This window comes from Natator depressus, chromosome 3 (assembly GCF_965152275.1).
Source record: "Natator depressus isolate rNatDep1 chromosome 3, rNatDep2.hap1, whole genome shotgun sequence".
In the NCBI taxonomy this organism is placed as follows: Eukaryota; Metazoa; Chordata; order Testudines; family Cheloniidae; genus Natator; species Natator depressus.
The window spans coordinates 206,846,390-206,868,033 of NC_134236.1; the positions used below are offsets into that span (position 1 = coordinate 206,846,390).

The following is a 21,644-nucleotide window of genomic DNA, read 5'->3' on the forward strand; positions in this document are numbered from 1 at the left end:
ATAGGATGACCACACTCAGTAGATTATTAGCTTTGTAATGATACCTTACAAGAGACTTTTTGCATGAAGCATATTTTAGTTACATTATATTCACACTCATCAGCATACTTTCATAAAATCATATAGAGTGCAACATCACAGCAGTGACCCTGAAAAGGACTTCAGGATTATGACAGATAACCAACTCAGCATGAACTCCATGTGTGATATTGTGGCTAAGAGAGCCAACACAATTCTTGGATGTATAAGTAGGAGAACATCAAGTAGAAACGTGATGGCATCACCTCTGTTTACTGCACTGATGGGCACATTACCAGATACCGTGTCCTGTTCTGCCATCCACACTTCATTCAGTAAGAACTTTTTGAGAAACTGGAAAAGTTCTGAAAAGAGCTAAAAGGATGATTTGAGGTCTGGAAAACTTGCCTTATAGTGAGACACTAAAGAAGTTCACTCTACTTAGTTTATTCAAAAGAAGGTTATTCCCAGTCTACAAGTACCTACGTGGGTAAGAGATATCTTATGATTCAGACTAGAAATAAGGTGTATATTTTAGACCATGACAATGACTAACCCATGGAGGATTCTCTGTCACTTGGACTCTAGAAATAAAATCTGGATCTCTTTCTAAAAGGCTCAGCTAGAAGTGATTGGCTTGATACTGGAATCACTGTGAGAGAGTCTCCTGCCTGTGTTACACAGGAGGTCAGAAAACATGATCATAATGGTCCCTTCTGGCCTTAAAATTTATGAAATTTGGCCCCTCAACAACCACACCTGGTGCTAAGGCAACCTGCCCAATTTCCCTTGCCAACCATACTCTGCACTAAGAAAACCTGTCCCCATTCAACCATGCCAGACATACCCAGCCAAATTCTACTCACCAAGCACACTCTGTTTTATGGAAATGTAGCCCAGCTCCCCTTGCCAAACACAGGCCTAATTCCACCTACACTCCCCTCAGGACTGACACCTGATTCAAGCCCCAGCCCAGTTATACCCAGTGCATCTCTGGCCTCCACAATAGCAAAATGACACACAACCCAACCCAACAATACCCGGCAATAACAAGACCCAGACCAAGCAAGACTCCCCACCCCAACAGCAGGAAAAATACCAATTAGGGGAATTACAGAGGGTGTGACTCCATAGTCAAGGCTGACTTCCAATTTGCACTTAAAGAAGGGAGTCAACTCCTTTATTCTGTATGAAAAGCACAGCATTTCCTCCTCAAACCTATAGCAGTTACTCTTGGGGCACAGAATGAGTTTTCTAAAAATGTACAGGTAAAAGTTAATTTAAGAAATTATGTATCTTTTCTTTATCTTAACAATGGACTAACACAGACACTTCAAACTTTCTATACATAGAATATCAGGGTTGGAAGGGACCTCAGGAGGTCATCTAGTCCAACCCCCTGCTCAAAGCAGGACCAATCTCCAATTTTTTGCCTTAGATCCCTAAATGGCCCCCTCAAGGATTGCACTCACAACCCTGGGTTTAGCAGGCCAGTGCTCAAACCACTGATCTATTCCCCCCGCCCCCAGTCAAAATTGATTGAAATCTTTTACACAGGCTGTATTTGAAGAAATGTGGCTGTGTAACTCAGCTATATTATTGAGTGCTATGTCTAGTCGTTATGATTATTTAAGTAGTAGAAAACAGAACTTAACTGTGGCATCATGACCAGTATGTCTATAATAGCCTACATGCAGTTTCAGGGCATTTGCTCTGGTGACTCTTAAGTGAGGTAAGAGTCCATCACTACCAATCCATCACTACCCTTTGCTGTACGGCGGATTTGCATGCAACAGTTCTGTTGGTTGGAATAACTCAAGGAGCAAAAGGAAGACCATTGGCCCATCTAGCCCAGGAGCCCGTCTTCCCACTGGCCCGTGCCAAACGCCATGCGTGCTGGAACTAGGAGTGCTGAGGGTGCTGCAGCACCCCTGGGTGGCAGCGGTTTCCATCATACACAGGGCTCACAGCTTGGTTCAACGGCTCTCAGCACCCCCACTACGCAAACTGCTCCAGCCCCCCGGCCAGATGCTTCAGAGGGAATGAACAGGACAATCCCTGAGTGATCCGCCCACTCCCAGCCTAGGGCGAACCTCTGTAACCATCTGGGCTAAGGGCCCTCCACTGACCTATCAAATTCTTTTTTTAACCCAGTTATACTTTTGGCCTTTGCAACATCCCCTGGCAACGAGTTCCGGCGGTTGTCTGGGGGCGGTGTGAAGAGAGACGGCGGGCGCGCGCACCAGCCGCCCGCGCCCAGGGGGGTTCTCTGGCTGGGGGCGGGGCCCGGCTCCATCCGGGCCCGCGCCGGTCACGGCCAGAGGGGCGGGATCTTCTCCCGCCCCCGCCCCCTCGGGCCGCGCGCGCGCATGCTCAGCCGGGGCCCGGGCAGTGGCGGCGGCGCCGTGCAGTGAGTGGTTCAGTCCCGCCAGCTCCGGGTTGGGGGGCGCGTGAGGCGAGGGCCCCCCCCGACCACGGGCTCTGGGGTGGGGGAGGGAGCGTGAGGCAAGGCCCCCCACCTGGGCTGTGCGCGCGCCCGCGTGGGCGGGGGCCCCCCCACCTGGGCTGTGCGCGCGCCCGCGTGGGCGGGGGCCCCCCACCTGGGCTGTGCGCGCGCCCGCGTGGGCGGGGGGCCCCCACCTGGGCTGTGCGCGCGCCCCCGTGGGCGGGGGGCCCCCCCACCTGGGCTGTGCGCGCGCCCCCGTGGGCGGGGGGCCCCCCCACCTGGGCTGTGCGCGCGCCCCCGTGGGCGGGGGGCCCCCCCACCTGGGCTGTGCGTTCTTGCTCCTTGCTAATCGGCTGTCTCTGCTCTTTCCCCAGCCAGCCAGCCGTGCTGCCACAATGTCTGTGTCAAGCCTGACCCGGGCCTTAGGGGCCCTGCTGCTGTCTTCTGCCCCCAGCCTCCCGCAGGTACCGGCCCGTGGCCCTTCCGCCTTAGGAGGGGCGGGAGAGAGTGGGTGGGGGGTGGGGGTGTGCCACAAGACAGGTCCTGATGCAGCCTGGCCGGAGTGGGGGGGGCTTGTTCCTCTGTGCAGGGCAGGGGCTTGCCCCACATGTGACTCACAGGTGAGCACTCCAGAGCAGCTCCTTGCAGCTGTCTGTGCCGCTCCAAGGGCTCCGATGCTGGGGTCACCTGCAGATCCTCCCACCTCCTTGTCCTTCCACCTTGCTGCTCTCTCCTTGGAGTGTGGTGTCTGTGCAGCCGCAGCTTCCTCCCTGAGATGGGCCTTGCCCTCCTGAGATGGCCCAGTCTGGCCAGATTGCTGAGAGGGACTGGAGATGAGCCCTGTTCCCTGTGCTGTTCAGTGTCTGAAGCAGAGTCTCCAACCTGGTAACCAGGCGGCTGGGCTGAGTGTGTCCCAGAGCCAAGTGAAGCCCAGCTCTTTCCTTCCAGCTCTAGTACTGATTACGTATTATTGCAGTAGGGCCCCGAGACACAACTCAGGATTGGAGCCCAACATGGAGCTTATCATCTAGTTTGAAACAGATGCATGAGTGAGTGTAAAAAATGGGGAGCCCAGGGGAGCGGTGGGCAGATCTCCCAGTACCTGGGTTGCCAGTTTGCACAGTATGACCATTCTGCGTTAGGAGTGAAGGAGGTGGGGGTGACCGAGACTGGGGGAGGTTGGGGGTGGAGGGAGGGGGAACGGCCACCTGCCTTCCAGAACCAGTCTGTTTGTCCAGTGTCGGGCCCTGTGCTGAGTGAGAGGAGTACTTGCTAGTGTATTATCAGGGAGGCACCGCATGCAGCTCTGCCAACTGACTCAACTGTCGATGGCACTATACAGTATCAACATCCTCCCCAGTGGCTTCCCGGGCCAGAGTCCTGCCGACTCTTGGTACTGGCTGTGCCTGCTCCAAGTGGGATTTTCTCATCACTCCTCTCCTCTAGCGGAGCTGGAATCCCAATTGAGGCCAGCTGCCAATGCCTTTAAACTGGGGGTGGGGGGGGTAGCAGATATGGCCACTGCAAGTGTTGTCTGATTTGCCCCCTCTTGTCTTGAGTGGCTGAGCTGCTCCAAAGCTAGGCTGAAGGCAGGAGCTGTTTGGGGCTGTAGGTTTCTCTGTTGCAGCTGTGTATCTAGCATGGAGGAGCAGCCTCAACTCCGTAGGTGAGGTTGCAGCAGGGTTTCTCGTTAGGGCAATTTGTTAAAAAGTGCTTTAAAAGCTGGATGCCTAGGCACATTGTCTTGAAAATTGCTGTGGCACATGAGTGGCAGAGTTAGTGTGGTGTGTATGTGGGGTCACTTGGTCAAGGGGTTCCCAAAATACAACCTCTGCCCCCACCTGCATATGCATGCAGCTGAGAACAGAGAGGCTCAGTGCATGCCAGAGGCGGCGGGAGCTGACACCTTAACCCACACTTTCTTCAAAAGCCAAGGAAATTCCCATATAAAGAGGAACTTTGTTAGGGTGGAGGGAAAATCAGAGGTGCTCAGCACTACCCTGTGCTCCTGAGCCCATCACGATGGGAGTTAATTCCCAGAATTCAAACACTGACAAACATGCCTCCTCACATCCCCCTTGCTGTAAGAACACACCCATTGGAAAACTGGTGCTGCAGAACTAAGGTAACACTTCCCACCTTAATTCTGCCCCTCAGGTCCCTATTGTCAAGTGTCCCTTGGCGGGGGCTGGCAGGACCTTACTCCTCCCTCAGCCTTGTTGCCCTTGTGTTCTGTGCCAAGCAGCAGCAAGCCTTGCACAGAGCACAGCAAGGGGCTGGTGGGCTGTGTGAATGGGGTGCTGAGCTGGAGCTGTGCTGGGCACAGAGAGGATGGCAGGTCTCCTTAGAGGGGGGCGAGGTGCTGTGATGTGCCCAGTTCTTATTGCCATCCCCACAGGAGCAGAGTAAAGGGGGCATGGGCACGTTCCCTGGTCTGCCAACGTTCCCTAGTCTGCCAATGTTTACATTTTGGGTTTGAGGCTCCTCTGTCTCTGGATGGGCAGGGAGAGCACAGGGCAGCGCTCAGCATCCACCATCTTCACCCCACTGTAACAGTGTGCGTGACGCTCTCCCTATGGGGTGCTATTTTAGTTGTAAGTCCCCGTCACTTCCAACCTGGGACTGGAGGCTCTGTTCTCGGAGTTTCATGTTGTTTGTTTTGGATTTCCCAGATTGCCGAACATCCCAGGCTGGTCTGCCTTGGGGGAAAGCTCCTCCCTGCGTGCCATGGATTCAGCACCTCATCCACCCTCTCCACCAACAACCCCATGTGGAAATGCAGGATCAAATACACCACCAGACCCATTGGCATGAAAAAGACAGGTGGCCGTGATCACACAGGTATGTCTAGAGTGCAGATTCCCTGCAACCCACCAGACTGGGGCAGCTGGGTGAGAACAGGCTTCAGGGTTACACTCAAGGGATCCCATTCACCCGGGGGGGGTGATAGAGGAAGCAGAGAAGTTAATGGCCCAAAGTCCATGCCGTGGGGCTAGGAAGGGTCTGCTTCCAGGGCTCTGTCTTGTTTGTTTACCCCTCTCTTCCTGCATGCAGTCCAGGTGCACTGTTAGCATCTAGGCTGTGCTGGGACAGTGAGTTGCAGGAAGCTATGCTGGGGGGTTAGAATGACCCAGTATGGCCAGATGCTTCCTTCCATAAACACAGCAAGTGTGTGAATGGATGCAGGAGACGGCACGTGGGCAGGAATCAGTATCTCCTGAAGGAGTTGAGGGGTGGTTGCTTTCTGGGGAGTTGGGTCAGGGCCCAGGAGTGGATGGAGCTGGCTCAAGGATGGCTGTCTGACTCTGGCTGTCTGTGCAGGTCGTATCACTGTGCATGGGATTGGCGGGGGGCACAAGCAGCGCTACCGCATGATTGACTTCCAGCGGCTGCGCTACGGACCTGGGGCTGAGTCAGGTCCCTATGAGGAGAAGGTGATCCAGGTCCGGTATGACCCCTGCAGGTGAGCGGCAGTGTGGATCAGGTTTTTGCTTGGGGACATTTCTGGGGTGTGGGGCCACATGTGGGTGTGAGGGGGACAGTGCATAGGCCTGGCTGCTCTATGTGGGGTGGGAGGCACTGTGGGGCCCATGGTAAACGATAAAGCTTTCTGACGCTGTGGGAGCCAGGTGTGAGGTTGGTAGTCACCCCAGTGCCCTCACTGAGCTCCTCTTTGTCTGTGTCAGGTCGGCTGATATCGCCCTGGTGGCTGGTGGCAAGCAGAAACGCTGGATCATTGCGACAGAAAACATGCAGCCTGGCGACCTCCTCAAAACCTCGGGGCACATAGGCAGGATGGCAGGTGAGCCTGGGCGACCTGCTCTGGGTGAATCCTAGGGCATAGGGCCTGGCTCCCCTTGACAGGGGCTGCACTGCTGTCTCTTGCAAGCTTCAGAACAGCATCTGTCATGGGGCAAGATGCTGACCATGCCTGCATGGGGCATAGCTGTTCAAGCTCACTGTTAGTGCAGCACATCTCCATAGAGACCCTCTCTCAGGGTCATACCACATCACTCTGTCTACAGTGGGACTTGTAGCTGCTTCGGATACGGTGTCAGCTGGAGGGAGCCAGCTTCCCATGTGTAGCCAGCTGTCTGGGACACCAGCCAGGACCCTCTGATTCAGGGCTACAGCGGGGTTGGGAGAACAATCTTAGAGGGGAAATGTTGAATGACAGTTGGAGGAACTTTAGATGTTCTCATCCTGGTGTGAGAGCCTGTCCTGAGGGTGAGGCAAAATCCCAAACCTAAGACATTGCCCTGGAGCAAGCGCTGCAGGGTCAGAGCCTGTGCTGGCCCCCCTGTGGAGTGAGGGGTTAGGCCAGGTGGGAAGTTACTGTGGGGCCTTCTGCTGGGATTGGGAGCTGGAGAAGCCCCATTTAGGCCTCCCTGGAGTCGCTCTGATCAGCTGACTTGGTGCTAGCATACTGACTGGGCTTTGTCTTTCAGTTTCTGCCAATGAAGGGGATGCATACCCTTTGGGAGCTCTGCCTGTGGGGACCCTGATCAATAACCTGGAAAGCCACCCTGGGAAAGGAGCACAGTACATCCGAGCAGCAGGTGAGATGGACCCTCGCCAGGATCACAACCAGCATTAGAGCAGATCTGGTCTTGTCCCTCTGTTCAAGGAGAGCAGCCTGGATGGGGTTGAGTAGAGGCCAGATGATTGGATTGGTTTGGTTTGCCTCCAGGCAGGCTGTATCCTAGGTTCTCCCTGACTCCACCTTGTTGGGGACTGAGCAGCTTCCTCTGGCTTTGGTGCCAGTCTGAGGTGATTGGCTTGGGGTGCCCAGCCCCGGGGAGGCGGGGACCTGCAGGTGCTGGTCTGAGGTGACCAGTTTGGGGAGCCCAGCCAAGGGGGTGTAGGAACCTGCAGGTGCTGTTTGGAGGTGGCCGGTGGGGGGTGCCCAGTCCCGGGGAGGCGGGGACCTGTGGGTGTTGTGGTACCAGAGAACCAATGCTGATTCCAGGCTGGTATCCTGGGCCTTTGCCCTCCTTCACCATCTTGGGTCAAGGTCCCTGCTCTGGCTGCTCTGCCCCAGGATGGGGAGAATATTTCCTATTTCTTTGCTGGTTATACAACTCTCCCCTAGCCTCAGCTGTGAGAGCTGACATCCCAAAACAGCAACTCCTGCTTGGGGAAGGAGTTAATATCTTGTCCCAGTGGGTGAGCCATGCTCCTAAGAGGGCACTCCCAGGGCGTGGAGCCCTTCCCAAATCTGTCTGCTTGCCCCAGTCCCAGGCCAGGGGGCAGAGGTTCCTACCTGATGGGTCTGGAACACTCCCTTCTTTTGGTGTATGAAAATCCCGAGTGCTTTTGTCCCCTCCCACCGCCTCCTTCAGTGACAAGGGAAGAGGTGCAGGCTCTGTGCATCTGGGATAGAGCCACTTCTCTCTGAGGCACTGCAGAGGGCTTCAGCTGGTTTGCTGGCAGGGGACCATTTGCTAAGGTAGGAGGTTGCTGGCAAGAGACCGGTTGCTAAGGGAAGCCAGAAACTAGCCTGCCCTCTCCTTGTGTGCTACAGGGACCTGTGGGGTGTTACTGAGGAAGGTGAATGGAACGGCCATCGTGCAGCTGCCCTCTAAGAGACACATGCAGGTAGAGGGGGGAGAGTGGGGATGAGGGTGGCGGGCGGATGCGCCTCTGCCCTGGGCTCTGAGCAATGGCTGCTGGCTGAGTCTGCAACATCAGCAGCCAGAGGATGAAATGCGAGGGTTGGTCTGTGCTGGCTGTATGGGCTCTGCAGCAGCCTAGACCTGTGGAGCAGAGATGTGGCCCTGGCTACGTATTCCCAGTGTGGACAGGCCACCGAGCTGAGGCAGGCAGGGCAGCCAGTGCTCAGGGACGAGGCCTGGCTCTCAGCTCTGCCCTAGATCAAGGGAATCCCCTTCCCAGCTGACCCCTAGCCTCTGGTCTTTGTCTCAGTAGTATTCTCTAGCCTGGTCCATGCCAGGGGTAGGGCCCAGCAGGGGAAGGCACCGGCTCTGGTGCAGTGGTGGTAGAGCAGTGCCTGCCAGGCCGCCCACACGTGGGAGGGTGCCATGAGAGGACACTGAGCTGTTGGGGCTGTGGCTGTATGCGCAGGCAAAGCAGCTTCTTGGCAGCAGGGGCCAAGAACTCTCCCTTGGCACCCCCATCCTGGGCGCTGTCTGCCCCGGGTGGGCTCCCGCTCACAGCCTCTCTCTTCCCCTGGCAGGTGCTGGAGACCTGCATAGCCACCGTGGGGCGAGTTTCCAACGTTGACCACAACAAGCGGATCATTGGGAAAGCTGGCCGGAACCGCTGGCTGGGGAAGCGCCCGCGCAGTGGCTTATGGCACCGCAAGGGCGGCTGGGCGGGACGCAAGATCAAACCACTCCCACCCATGAAGAGCTACGTCAACCTGCCCACAGCAGCAGCTCGGGCTTGACACCTGCCCCGGTGCCTGCCCCTCAATGGCTCTCAATAAAATCAGCCCCTCGACTCTCACTTGTCCTACAGCATCTGCTCTGTGCAAAGCTGCAGGAGTGCCCTGATGGGATCAGTGTCCTGGGGGGCAGGCTCCGCGTACTGCTTGTGTGAACCTAGCCTTGGCACTATGGGCATATTCAGACCCCCTAGAGTGTGGGTATGGGGCTGCTGTGGGAGACTGGGGCTGCTGACTCCCAGCTACTGGGCTCATCTGAGCCTTGGGCCATAGAGGTGGGGAGGGGGATAACGAATGACTGGAGTGTTAAATGGATTTGCCCTGTGTTCTCTCCCCTTCAGCATCTGCAGGAAACCTAGTCCGTGTATCTTCCCCTTTTCCCAGAGCCCTCTCCACTGCAAGGGAACTCAACCTAACCTCCTGGGCCTAGCATGGTAAAGATCCTGTTCTCTGTGAAGATGTTGGGGGCTGCTCACGGGTCAGAGCGTACCAGTTGGTCCCCTTCCCTGCTGAAGTTACTGGACCCTTTCCAAAAACCTTGCTTCCTGGTGCTGGAGATGCTGCAGTAATCTGCATCCCTCTCTATCTTATGGCTGCTCTGGAGGGGCTGAACTTGGGGAGATAACCACTCCCCTGTCCTGTTGCCTGCAGTGACGATGGGGGTGCCATCTAGTTACCTACTAGATATCCCACAGTGAGGTTGGAACAGTCCCAACATTCTCCTTCGGGTTATGGCTGGATGGTACATACTGCTGGGCTGCCCTTCTCCTGAAGAGGAGGTAGCCACTCTCATTCTCTTTCCTGTGGGGAAGCTGCCTTGGGGGGACTTGGATTAGAAAGCCACGTGGTGCTGCTTTTGTACAGAGGCCTGGCATGGGTCCATGCTCCTACAGCTGGGCCTTTCTCACAATAAATTTCAATTGTAGCAGAGATTTGTCCCTGGCGAACTTGTCATTGTCCCTGGGAGAGAATGAATTTCAGGTGCTGGACTAAGGTCAGACCTGCTGGGATGAGCACAGTGAATTGCACTCCTAAATCCTTGGCTTGGAGGGACAGGGACATGGATATGGGTCTGCACCCTGAGAGAGAGGTGATGGCTAAGAAGCCTGAGACCTGAATGGGTGCCCTTAAGGAGGCCAGGAAGGGGATCAGAGGAGCAGTTAACCCCAGAACTGTGATACCCAGAATCAAAAGGGAAAAATCCATGCATAAAACCTGGCCACCTCAAATGCAGAGATCCCAAAATAAAACTTTTTGGACTGGGGGGGTTGGGCCTTCCCACCTTGAGTCTGCAACATGATTCCCTCCTGGGGGCTGAGTCCGGCAGTCATGTTTTGTAAGAGGGAGGGCTGTGTTACTGCTTTACAGAGCTCAGCAAGTTGCCTCTAATGGAATGAGCCTAGAATTACCTTCCAGAGTCAGGCCAGCCAAGTCACAGCACCATGAAATACCCTCTGAGTAACTAGAGCTGGGTGTTTCTTTTGGCAAAGAGTAAATTTTGGGGGGGCGCCAAAACTATTCATGAATTCAAGTTGGCTGATTTTTTTTTTTTTTTTTTTTTGAAACGCTGAAGTGTTATGGTTTGACATTTTCAAACCAAACTTTACCAAAATTGTTTAAATGAAATGTCATTTTGAACCTTGAGTTTGACCCGGACAAGGGTTTTGTTTTGTTTTGGTTTTGGTTTTTTTTGTTTTGTTTTTTGCAAGAAAAACCAAAACAATTCAGTTTCTGTTCAAAATGACCCGAATGTTGTTTTTATTTATTTTTTAGCATGACCGCTGAACCAAAAAATCAATGTGCTCAGCTCTGTTAGTAACGGCACTACCTGAAGGGCGGGGTCAAATGAAATAAAGTGTTGGCTTCAGCCCCTCCAAGCAGAACACCGAGGAACTCTTCACAGCAGGCCTGTGGAGAAAGGCTTTAGCAGGATGGGTATGGGGGAAAAATAATGGCAGAATACCAGGCCCAAGAAGGCAGAACTCTGATGCCACCTTGAGAAGGAATCTTGGATGAACCTATGACCAGTTTGCTCTGGTTACTTGGGGCTATACCAGGGCAATGCAAAACAGCTGGAATGTAAGGGCAAAGTGGCCCTTAGTTTGCTACTAGGCAGCTCCAGAACTCTGACGCACAGTGGTGTTTGTGAACCAAGGAATCTGCCAGTAAAAACTTTTGACATGCATAGTTCCTCTCCCATCATGGATTCATTTCTACCATGGCATGCAAATGAGCCTGAGTGGAAGGGTGATGATTGGTTGAGGTACTGCTGAGGTTACAGTGGTCCCAACCGGAGACAATGAATTAGTTCAGTTTATAAACTGTAAAAATGAGATTTCAAGACCTGCAAATTCTTTTAAGATGGTGTTTCAGGCTGATAGTATCTGTTATTGAAGGATGAAAACATTACAAGGATGATAGATCTCAGAGTAGGAGCCGTGTTAGTCTGTATCTGCAAAAAGAATAGGAATAGTTGTGGCACCTTAGAGACTAACAAATTTATTAGAGCATAAGCTTTCGTGAGCTACAGCTCACTTCATCGGATGCATGCAGTGGAAAATACAGTGGGGAGATTTTATATACATAGAGAACGTGAAACAATGGGTGTTTGGTAACACCTCTATGGTAACACCCATTGTTTCATGTTCTCTGTGTGTATGTAAAATCTCCCCACTCTGTTTTCCACTGTATGCATCCGATGAAGTGAGCTGTAGCTCACGAAAGTGTATGCGCTAATAAATTTGTGAGTCTCTAAGGTGCTAAAGTACTCCTTATTACAAGGATGATGTATTTCCCCCAAAGCAAGTGTTACAAACACAGAAAAACACTCAAGGAAAAGAACATAAGACCGGCCAGACTGGGTCAGACCAACGGTCCATCTAGCCCAGCGTCCTGTCCGCCGACAAGGCTGAGCTGTGGAAACAGACGGGGAGACGGGACTCAGGGCCTCGCTGCTAGTTTATGTAAAACGTGGGCCCTGATTGTGGGAACTTGGGTTGCTACACAGGCCAGGTTCTGAAGATCCAGGCCAGACCATCGCTATCACCAGAGCTTTGATGGGCGGCTGTTCTCAGAGAGACCCTGTTCCCTGGGCGCGGAGCCCTGCCCAGGCTTCCCAGGTTGGTGCACCCACAGTGACTACAGCTTTTTACAGGGTGACCAGACAGCAAATGTGAAAAATCGGGACGGGGGGTAATCGGAGCCTATATCAGAAAAAGACCCCAAAACTGGGACTGTCCCTATAAAATCGGGACCTCTGGTCCCCCTAGCCCCGTAGGCAGGAGGTGTTTGGAGACCCCTTCCCAGGTGCGGGCTGTCCCTGGAAGGCGGCCGGGACACAGCTGTGCTGGCAGAATTGCTCTACCAGGGCCCAGGACTCAGGCCCTTGAGTCCTTGCGGCCCCGGGGGCGGGGCTGTGGCGCGAGGCTCCGCCCCCTCCTTGGCGCACGGCGGCCGGCCCGACTCTTCCCCGTCGCGGGCGCGACTGCCGGGGTTTGTCGCGAGCGGGGAGCCGTAGTGGGCGGGCTGCGCGCGCGTGTCGAGGACCCGGAAGCGGCGCGGGAGCGGCCGGAGGGAGCAGGTAACGGGCAGGCCCGGCCCGGCCCTCGGGCAGCCTGGGAACCGCCTGGCCCCGCTCCCAGCTGTCCCCGAGCGGGCCGGGCGCCCGGCTGCGGCGGGGAGGGGCCCCGTGGGAACTGCGGGGGGTCTCCCGGGCCCGGGGGTCCGGCCTCGGTCCCGGCGGGCTGGACGCGAACCGGCCCCGCCGCACCCAGCGAGCGCGCTGCGGGCCGGCGGGGGCGGGCCGGCTGCTCAGAGCCTGGGGCGAGGCGGGGCCGGGCGGCTCCGGAGCCTGCGCCTGGCGGGGGCGGGGTGAAGGGAGGAGCTGGGGGGCGCCCAGTCTCCCAGCCCAAGACCCCAGTTCTCGACCCCCGGGCCTGGCTCCCTCCGGCCGCCCATGCGTGACTGCCGCTAGACCTGTGGCTTTAGCCGGGGGGCTCGAGCTACTTCTGATGTCCCAGCGGCCCCATTTAAGAGTTCGCTGGGACGTGTTTAGCGCTACAGGGCATGGCCACACCGCAGTTTCGAGCCAGCCTTCCACCCCAGGTCGAGACTCAAGCTAGCCGGGCGAGTGCTCTAAAAACAGGTGTGTAGACAGCGCTTTGGAGTTGCAGGATGGGCTGGAGTTTGGGCTTCGAAGCCTGGGGCGTGGGGTGGCGGCTCCAGACAGAGAGCCTGGGCTTCAGCACCTGCGCTCCAGCCCAAGCTGCAACTTCAAAGCGCTGTCTACACTCCTATTTGTAGAGCACTAGGGTGAGCCCTGTTAGCCAGAGTCTGTGACCCAGGCTGGGACGCTTGCTCCAAAATACGTACGTAAATATGACGTACCCATAGTGTTTAAGGCCAGAAGGGACCACCAGATCATCTAGTCTGGCCTCCTGTAAGTCACAGGCCACCAACAGCACCCAGCACCTGCACATTAAACCCAACAACTGAAATTAGACCAAAGTGTTACAGCTCTCAGGAGACTAAACTATTGAGTGCTCCAGGCAGAGAACAGGAAGGACCGAGGTGCACCAATGGCAGGGACTTGGTTAGGTGAGACATGCCCAGGTGATACGAGCAGATGATTCGCTCCTCATGCTGCAGAGGAAGGTGAAAAATCCCCAGTGTCCCTGCTAATCTGACCTGGAGGAAATTCCTAAATTGGTAAAGATGCAAAAACTAACCGTAAGAATGTTTTAAGTACGTCAGAACCAGGAAAACGCCCAGACAGGCAGTGGAGTCACTAGGGCTATGTCTGCATGGGGATAAAAAGCCCACGTCTGGCTCAGGTCAGTTGACTTGGGTTCAGGCTTTGTGGCTGAAAATTGCTGAGTAGATGGTTGGGCTTGGGCAGGAAGCTGAGCTCCGGGACCCTGCAAGAGAGGAGGGTTATAGAGCTTGGGCTCTAGCCTGAGCCCAAAAATCTATACAGCAATTTTTAGCCCCGTAGCTTGAGCCCCACAAGCCCAAGTCAGCTGACCTGGGCCACCCGTGACTGTGCTGTGAGGCTTTTATCCTCCTGTAGATGTAACCTAGACGACAAAGGTGCTAAAGGAGCACTCAAGGAAAACGAGGCCGTTGTAGAGAAACTAAATTAATTCACTGCAGAGGAGGTGGGGGGAAATGCCAACATCGGAGCTATTAGTTTTGGGTGGCAAATGTGAACTACTGTCCCACACTGTTGTGTCAGAAGAAGTAGTTTTAGAATGAATTGATAAATTAACCTGTAATAAGTCACCAGGGCGAGATGGTATTCACCTAAGAGTTCTGAAGGAACTCAAATGTGAAATTGTAAAACTAGTAGCTGTAGTACATAACCTGTCACTGAAGGAAGCATTTTACCACATGACTGGAAGGTCGCTAATGTCATACCAATTTTCAAAAAGGGCTCCAGAGGCAATCCTGGCAGTTACAGGCTGATGAGCCTAAGTTCAGTACCTGGCAGACTGGTTGAAACTATAGTAAAGTACAGAATTATGAGGCCCACAGATGAATAAGACTTGCTGGGGGAGAGTCAACACAGCTTTTGTAAAGGAAAGTCATGCCTCCCAATCTGTTAGAATTCTTTGAGGGTGTCAACAAACATGTGGATAAGGGTGATCATAGAATCATAGAATATCAGGGTTGGAAGGGACCTCAGGAGGTCATCTAGTCCAACCCCCTGCTCAAAGCAGGACCAATCCCCAACTAAATCATCCCAGCCAGGGCTTTGTCAAGCCTGACCTTAAAAATATCTAAGGAAGGAGATTCCACCACCTCACTAGGTAACGCATTCCAGTGTTTCACCACCCTCCTAGTGAAAAAGTTTTTCCTAATATCCAACCTAAACCTCCCCCACTGCAACTTGAGACCATTACTCCTTGTCCTGTCATCTTCTACCACTGAGAATAGTCTAGAACCATCCTCTTTGGAACCACCTCTCAGGTAGCTGAAAGCAGCTATCAAATCCCCCCTCATTCTTCTCTTCCGCAGACTAAACAATCCCAGTTCCCTCAGCCTCTCCTCATAAGTCATGTGTTCCAGACCCCTAATCATTTTTGTTGCCCTTCGCTGGACTCTCTCCAATTTATCCACATCCTTCTTGTAGTGTGGGGCCCAAAACTGGACACAGTACTCCAGATGAGGCCTCACCAATGTTGAATAGAGGGGAATGATCACGTCCCTCGATCTGCTCGCTGTGCCCCTACTTATACATCCCAAAATGCCATTGGCCTTCTTGGCAACAAGGGCACACTGCTGACTCATATCCAGCTTCTCGTCCACTGTAACCCCTAGGTCCTTTTCCGCAGAAAAAATCTGGTTGATCTGGTTGATGTAGTGTTCTTGGATATTCAGAAAGCCTTTGAGAAGGTGACACAGATCCACAGGATTGATGCTATGGCCCCAGCTTTGGAACCATCTCTAGGAGGAACCCCTTCATTGTGTCAGATCCCTAGGGGGTCTTGCTCTTCTTCCCGGGTAAGCCAGGCAGCTTACTGAGCTCACACTGAGCTCCCTTCAGCAAGTCCAGCTGAGACAGACTCCTGATGGAGACTTGTCCACTCTGCAGGGATTCATGGATCTTGTCCAGCATTTGCAGTGAGACTCATGCAGCGTTGTCCAAACAGTGGGTTTTATTTGTTAACTGGAACACAGCACAGGAGGTCCTTAGAGTAGTCTAGAGAGGTGAAGGTTCAAGCATAGGCCATTCTGGTTAGCCCAGAGCCTGGCCAAGCTGAAGTGAACAGCTTAGTGCAAGCTCTGCCTGTTCCTCTGTCTGATCTCCTTCATCAGCTTCCAGCTGAGAGCTCTGACTCCTTCCAGGAGCCAACTTGTATTCCCCACCTCATACCTCTCCTGTCTTTTTATCTCAAGCTGGGGGATTGTTCAGCTTCCCTAAGGAGAGGCGGGGAAGTCCACATCCCTCCCGGTCATTATTTGCTAGGTGTCAATGTCCTGAAGATTGGATTTGCCATTGTCTTCTCAGATGCTCCACTGATATGGGGATTAAGACCCAGACAGCTAGTTGACACCCAGATCTCTGTCTCTTAGCTTGCCCCTGAGACAAACAGTTCTTTCCTTCCGCTGGGTAACAATGCAACATATAGAGGAAACTGAGGCAAACACAGGCGTCATAAAAATATTACATAAAATTCCCACGTCGTCACACACAGTCCCTCACCAAAGTCTCTTCAGCAAAGTAAGGGTCATGGGATAAGAGGGAATGTCCTCTCATGGATCAGTAGCTGGTTAAAAGATAGGAAACAAAGAGCAGGAATAAGTGGTCACTTTTCATAATGGAGAAAAGTAAACTGCAGGGTTCCCTAAGGATCTATACTGGGACCTGTGGTGTTCAATTAATGATCTGGAAAACGGAGTGAACAGTGAAGTGGAAAAGTTTACAGATGATACAACATTACTTAAGAAGTTAAGTCCAGAGCTGACTGTGAAGACTTAGGTCGGGTCTTGTCTACATTATAGAATTAAGTCAACGTAAGTTATGTCGATGGTCATATGCTGGTTTAATTACATCGGTTGTGCACGTACACGCAATGCTCCTTGTGTTGGCAGAGTGCGTCCACAGTTGGTGCTCTTGCGTCGACAGAGAGAGTGTCGCATCGTGGGTAGCTATCCCACTGTGCAATTCACCACCCTCTGCCACTGGGAGATCTGGGAACGGATCGCAGTGCATGATGGCAGCATGCTCACCGTTCCATGATGCAGTTCTTTCTGTCCCGTCATTCCATGGGGTTCCGACTTCGTTTTGCGCCATTTTTGAACAGCCCCGGTAAACTGTGCGCTCACCATCTCTTCCTGAAAGCCGAACTGCTGACCAGTTTGGTGATGAGCATTGTGAACACAGTGTGGCTGGTCCTGCAATATTTCATGAGCTGGGAAACAGAAAGTGAATCTGTTTCCTGCCCTGCTGTGTGCAATGTAAGGAAGTAATTTAAGATCGCTACTTGGCATTCATGGAGCAGCTGCATACGGTGGACCATCGGTACTGGGCTCGGGAAACAAGCAGGGGGTGGTGCGATTGCATCATGAGGCATGTATGGGATGAGCAGTGGCTGCAAAACTTTTGGATGCACCAAGCCACCTTCCTGGAACTGTGTGTGGAGCTCATCCTTGTGGTGCAAGGAGAGCAGAATGAGAGCTGCCCTCACAATGGAAAAGCGAGTGGTGATTGCAAATCCAAACTGCTACCAGTTAGTTGCAAATCAGTTTGCAGTTGGAAGGTCCACTGTGGGGTTTGTGATGATGCAAGTGTGCAGGGCCATTAATCACCACCTGCTATGAAGGATTGTGACTCTGGGTAATGTGAAGGAAATAATTTATGGCTTTGCAGCAATGGCATTCCCTAACTGTGGCAGGGTGATAGATGGCACGGATATCACAGTTTGGCCCCAGATCATCTTGTGATGGAGTACATCAACTGAAAGGGCTACTTCTCTATAGTTTTGAGGGTGCTGATGGATCACCGGGGCCATTTCACTGACATCAGTGCGGGTTGATCAGGGATAGTTCATGATGCATGCATGTTTAGGAACACTGGACTGTATAGAAAACTGCACACTGGGATTTTCTTTTCAGACCAGAAGATTCCAGTGGGGGATGTGGAAATGCCCATAGTGATGCGGGAGACCCCACCTACCCCTTTGCTCCCGTGGCTCATGAAGCCGTACACCAGCAACTTAGACAGCAGCAAGGAGCACTTCAACAACAGGCTCAGCAGGTGCCGAATAACCGATAAATGTGCCTTTGACAGATTAAAAGGTTGCTGGCGCTGCCTTTTTGGCAGGTTAGACCTCAATGAGGAAAATATTCCCACAGTCATAGCAGCCTGCTGTGCGCTGCATAACATTTGCAAAGTGAAGGGGGGAAAAGTTTCCCCAAGGGTGGAGTGCTGAGGTGGATCAGCTGGCTGCTGGTTTTGAGCAGCCAGGTACCAGGGCAATTAGAGGGGCTCAGTGGGGGGCTATTTGAATTAGGGAGGCTTTGAAGGAGCATTTTGACAATGAGCCCGAGTAATGTATCTTTATGTGATGCATTGATGCAATGTTTACTTGCCACCTTGAATGACCCCTGTAATTCTTGCTTCCTGAGCTTTAATTACAGTGAGCAAATGTTCCTGTCTATAGCTACTGTGTTTGAATTCTTGTAGCAACCACCATGTGCATGACACAAATAAACACTCATTTTGTTTCAAAGACTACACTTTAATTAAAGGATAAAACACTTTTTTTTTTTTTTTTTTTTGCAAACAGGGGACATGACAATGAGGAATGTTCTCTCGGTTTAGGCTCTCACAACTGTGTGTAACTCAATCTTTCATCATAAAACCAGTCTCTAGGGGTGGATTGCCAGGGTTACTGTGATGGAATGGGAACATGCGAGGAATGTGTTGGGGGAGTTTGGGCAGGGCATGGAACAGTGTTCTGTATTGATTGCAGGGGGGGTCGTGCACGGATGTGCTTAGACTGCAGCGCTATGAGGGACTTGAGCATCTCTGTCTGACCCTCCGGTAGCTTTATCATCTGCTTCTGTCCATCTATCACCTGCTACTGCCCCTGTCTCCTTTCCAGGCTTTCCAGCCTGAGTTTTTCATTAACTGTCTCCCGCCATGCTCTAGTTTCACTAAGTGCTGTGTCTGACTGCAGCACATCTCTAAACACATCCACCTTACTCTTCCTGGTTCACCTCCTTATCTGACAGAGGTGCTCCGCTGGTGTGTCAGAGTTGGTCCTCAGGGGCACATCAGCAGAAGCCAAAGAAACACTGGACAGAGACAGTATTGTGAGTGCACTCACAGCTATAAATCACAAAGGTCACATACACCTCTTTCTTACTGTCTCTTGGCTAGCACACAGCTCGGAGAGAATCCCAAATATGGTGAGTTTTGGAAGGGAGAACAGGCAAGAAGGTACAAAGGGTCTGCGTGGTTTGCAAAGAGGGTCACTACACGCGCCAAGGGAGAGTATTCTGAATATTGACACCCTTTTCCACAGGCTGGGGTAATCGAACCCGATATCTCACTCTTGAGGGTAACCTAGGATGCAAGGTTGCATCTCCTGCATGCATGTGGCTTCAGACCATCTCTGTATGCTGGTTGCCTGTGTGCTGCTTTGGTCCGTGCAGAAATAATTGCTGGGTGGCGTGGCAAAGTTTCCTACAGTGGGGGAAGAAACAAGGCAGCTCTACCAAGCAATCTTTGGCAGAGGATTACAGAGTACTATACAAAAGTTTCCTAGAGCTTTCTATGGAGGATTTCTGGGACATCCCAGTGTATATTAACAAACTTTTCTTCTGGGTCCCCACTGTGTAGCTGCATAGGCTCTGTTGTTAATTTCTCCCCCTTATCCCTCTTCTACTGTATAACAAAGTAAATGTTTCCTATCATTGTGCAGTATCAAAGCAAAATGCGTGCTTACCAGAGCTTGCCTATCCTTCATGCACACCAGATCCGGAGTGCTGGGACTGGCTAGATCCCTCTGGAGTCAAAAATAGGCCCTGCTTTGCCACGCCACCAGATGACCCTGTCACACGTCCCACATCCTCCTCCAACTCCACTTCCTCATCCACCACTTCGTCCTCAGGGCTGACTTCACTGGCTGTTGCCTCCAGTCCCCCTGAAGCATCCCCAGGGCTTGTGGCAGTGGTGTTGCCACCAAGGATGGCATGCAGCTTCTTGCAGAAGCAGCATGTCTTCGGTGCTACATCAGAGTGAGGGTTGGCCTCCCTTGCCTTCTGGTACGCCTGCCTCAGCAACTTGATCTTAGCACAGCATTGCTGCATGTCCCTTCTCCTGTATGCCACAAGCAATCTGCCTGTAGCTATCAAAGTCCCTACAGCTGGAGCGAGGCTGTGACTGCACAGCGTCCTCTCCCGGAGACCCCGCAGATCCAACTGCTCCGGGGTAGCCCATGCGGCAGTGTGTCTGTTGCGGAAAGCCGGCATGGTCAGCTGGGAAGGTGCTGAGTGAACAGTCCATGCTGAGCAAACAGGAAGAGGAATTTCAAAAATTCCCGGCCCTTTAAATGGGGGAGGAGGTCATGCCTGTGTACCTTCAAGGCAGTGGAGTTCAAAGTGCTGACCAGAGTGGTCATGCTGGGCATTGTGACACCTCCTAGAGGCCAATTAGGACGACATAAGCAAGTGCAGTGTCTACACTGACACTGCGTTGCTCCAACTATGTGTCAAAAGGCTCTGTCATTCGTTGAGGTGGTTTTATTTTGTCAGCGTAGCAGGGGATTTACTTTGGCGGCAGGAGCATTTCAATATGTACACCTCCACTGTTACGGTGACAAAACTGTGTCATGTAGACAAGGCCTCACAGGGGGATCTCACAAAACTGGGTGACTGGGCAACGAAATGGCAGATGAAATTCCACACTGATAAGTGCAAAGTAATGCACGTTGGAAAAAATAATCCCGACTATACCTATAAAATGATGGGTTCTAAATTAGCTGTTACCACTTAATGAGAACTCGGAGTCATCATGGCTAGCTCTCTGAAAGCTACAGCTTAATGCACAGCCGCGGTCAAAAAGGCTAATGGAGCATCAGGAACTATTAGAGAAGGGATAGAAAATATAATAGTGACGCTATATAAATCCATGGTGCGCCTCCACCTTGAATACCGCGTCCAGTTCTGGTTGCCCCCTCTCAAAAAGGATATGGTGGAACTGGAAAAGGTTCAGAGAAGGACAACAAAGATGATCAAGGATACGGAAAGGCTTCTGTACAAGGAGAGACTAAAAAGATGAGGGCTGGTCCGTTTAGAAAAGAGACAAGGAGGGATGTGAGGTCTATAAATCACGAATGGAATGGAGACAGTGGATAGAGACGCATAATTTGCCCTTTCCCACAATACAAAAACCAGGGGTCACATGGTGAAATTAATAGGCACCAGGTGTAATACAAACAAGAGGAAATACTGAAGCTCTAGTACTGATCACTGTCAGTGACAGGGTACTGGGCTAGATGGACCATTGGTCTGATCCATATGGCCATTCTTATGTTCCTTCCTGACCCTCATAGGTAAGGCTAAGATTTTGTCATGATTATTTTTAATAAAAGTCACGGGCAAAAAACAAAAATTAACAGAAGCCTGTGACCTGTCCGTGACTTTTACTAAGAATAACTCTGACAAAATGGGGAGGGAGGGGGGTCTAGCACCCACTGCTGCTGCAGCCCCGGGATCTCCCCCGCCGCCTGCAACGGCTCAGAGCTCCAGGGTCTGGGGCTGGGAGCTCTGGGGTTCACCTGCGGCAGCTAGCAGCTGGAGTCCGCCACCCACAGTGGCTGGGAACTCTGTGGTCCGCCCGCTGCCCCAGGGTCGAAGCGGAAAATGTCATGGAGGTCTCTGGAAATCAGAGCCCTGGCCCACCCCAGCCAATATCCTATTGTTAGCTGTGAACCGACCCTGCCTCTAGCCTGTATAACCCAATGAATATTTGGCCTCAATCCTGTGGACGTGTATGCCCTGCTTAGCTTTCCTGCTGTGAGCAGGCGGTGGTAGTACTCACGTGCACAAGTGTTTGTAGGGTTGGAGTAGCTGCAGAGCAAGGCTCTTGCACCAGTGGGAGAGGCAGAAGACAGTGGCGTAAGATGAGGGAGGGAGGAGGGGACTACAGGGAGCTGAGGTCTGTGAGTCCAGCTGGGATGAGGGCTGGAGGGAATTACACACAGGAGGATGGTTCTGAACCGAAGCCGGGAGCAGAGGGGAGGCAGAGGAGGCTGTGAATGATGA

General features: G+C 52.7%; 2 protein-coding genes across 3 annotated transcripts in view; both read left to right on the forward strand.

The window, feature by feature from the left end:
- Nucleotides 1–2,353: 2,353 nt before the first annotated feature.
- On the forward strand, nt 2,354–9,818 carry MRPL2 (mitochondrial ribosomal protein L2). The gene is made up of 8 exons (XM_074947205.1): nt 2,354–2,428; nt 2,839–2,928; nt 5,137–5,305; nt 5,786–5,927; nt 6,151–6,266; nt 6,913–7,023; nt 7,989–8,062; nt 8,661–9,818. Exons 2-8 carry the CDS (start codon nt 2,860–2,862, stop codon nt 8,871–8,873), a joined length of 894 nt encoding a protein of 297 aa, XP_074803306.1. The 5' UTR covers nt 2,354–2,428; nt 2,839–2,859; the 3' UTR covers nt 8,874–9,818.
- Nucleotides 9,819–12,314: 2,496 nt separating this feature from the next.
- The window catches only part of CUL7 (cullin 7), a 44,560-nt gene continuing 35,230 nt past the window's right edge, over nt 12,315–21,644 (forward strand). The window contains exon 1 of one of the 2 annotated variants that reach the window (XM_074949786.1): nt 12,315–12,450. The gene's annotated coding sequence lies outside the window, so the exon portion shown is untranslated. Of the gene's footprint in view, nt 12,451–16,479; nt 17,629–21,644 lie in introns of those variants that run through there. The other variant, XM_074949787.1, reaches the window with a different exon arrangement.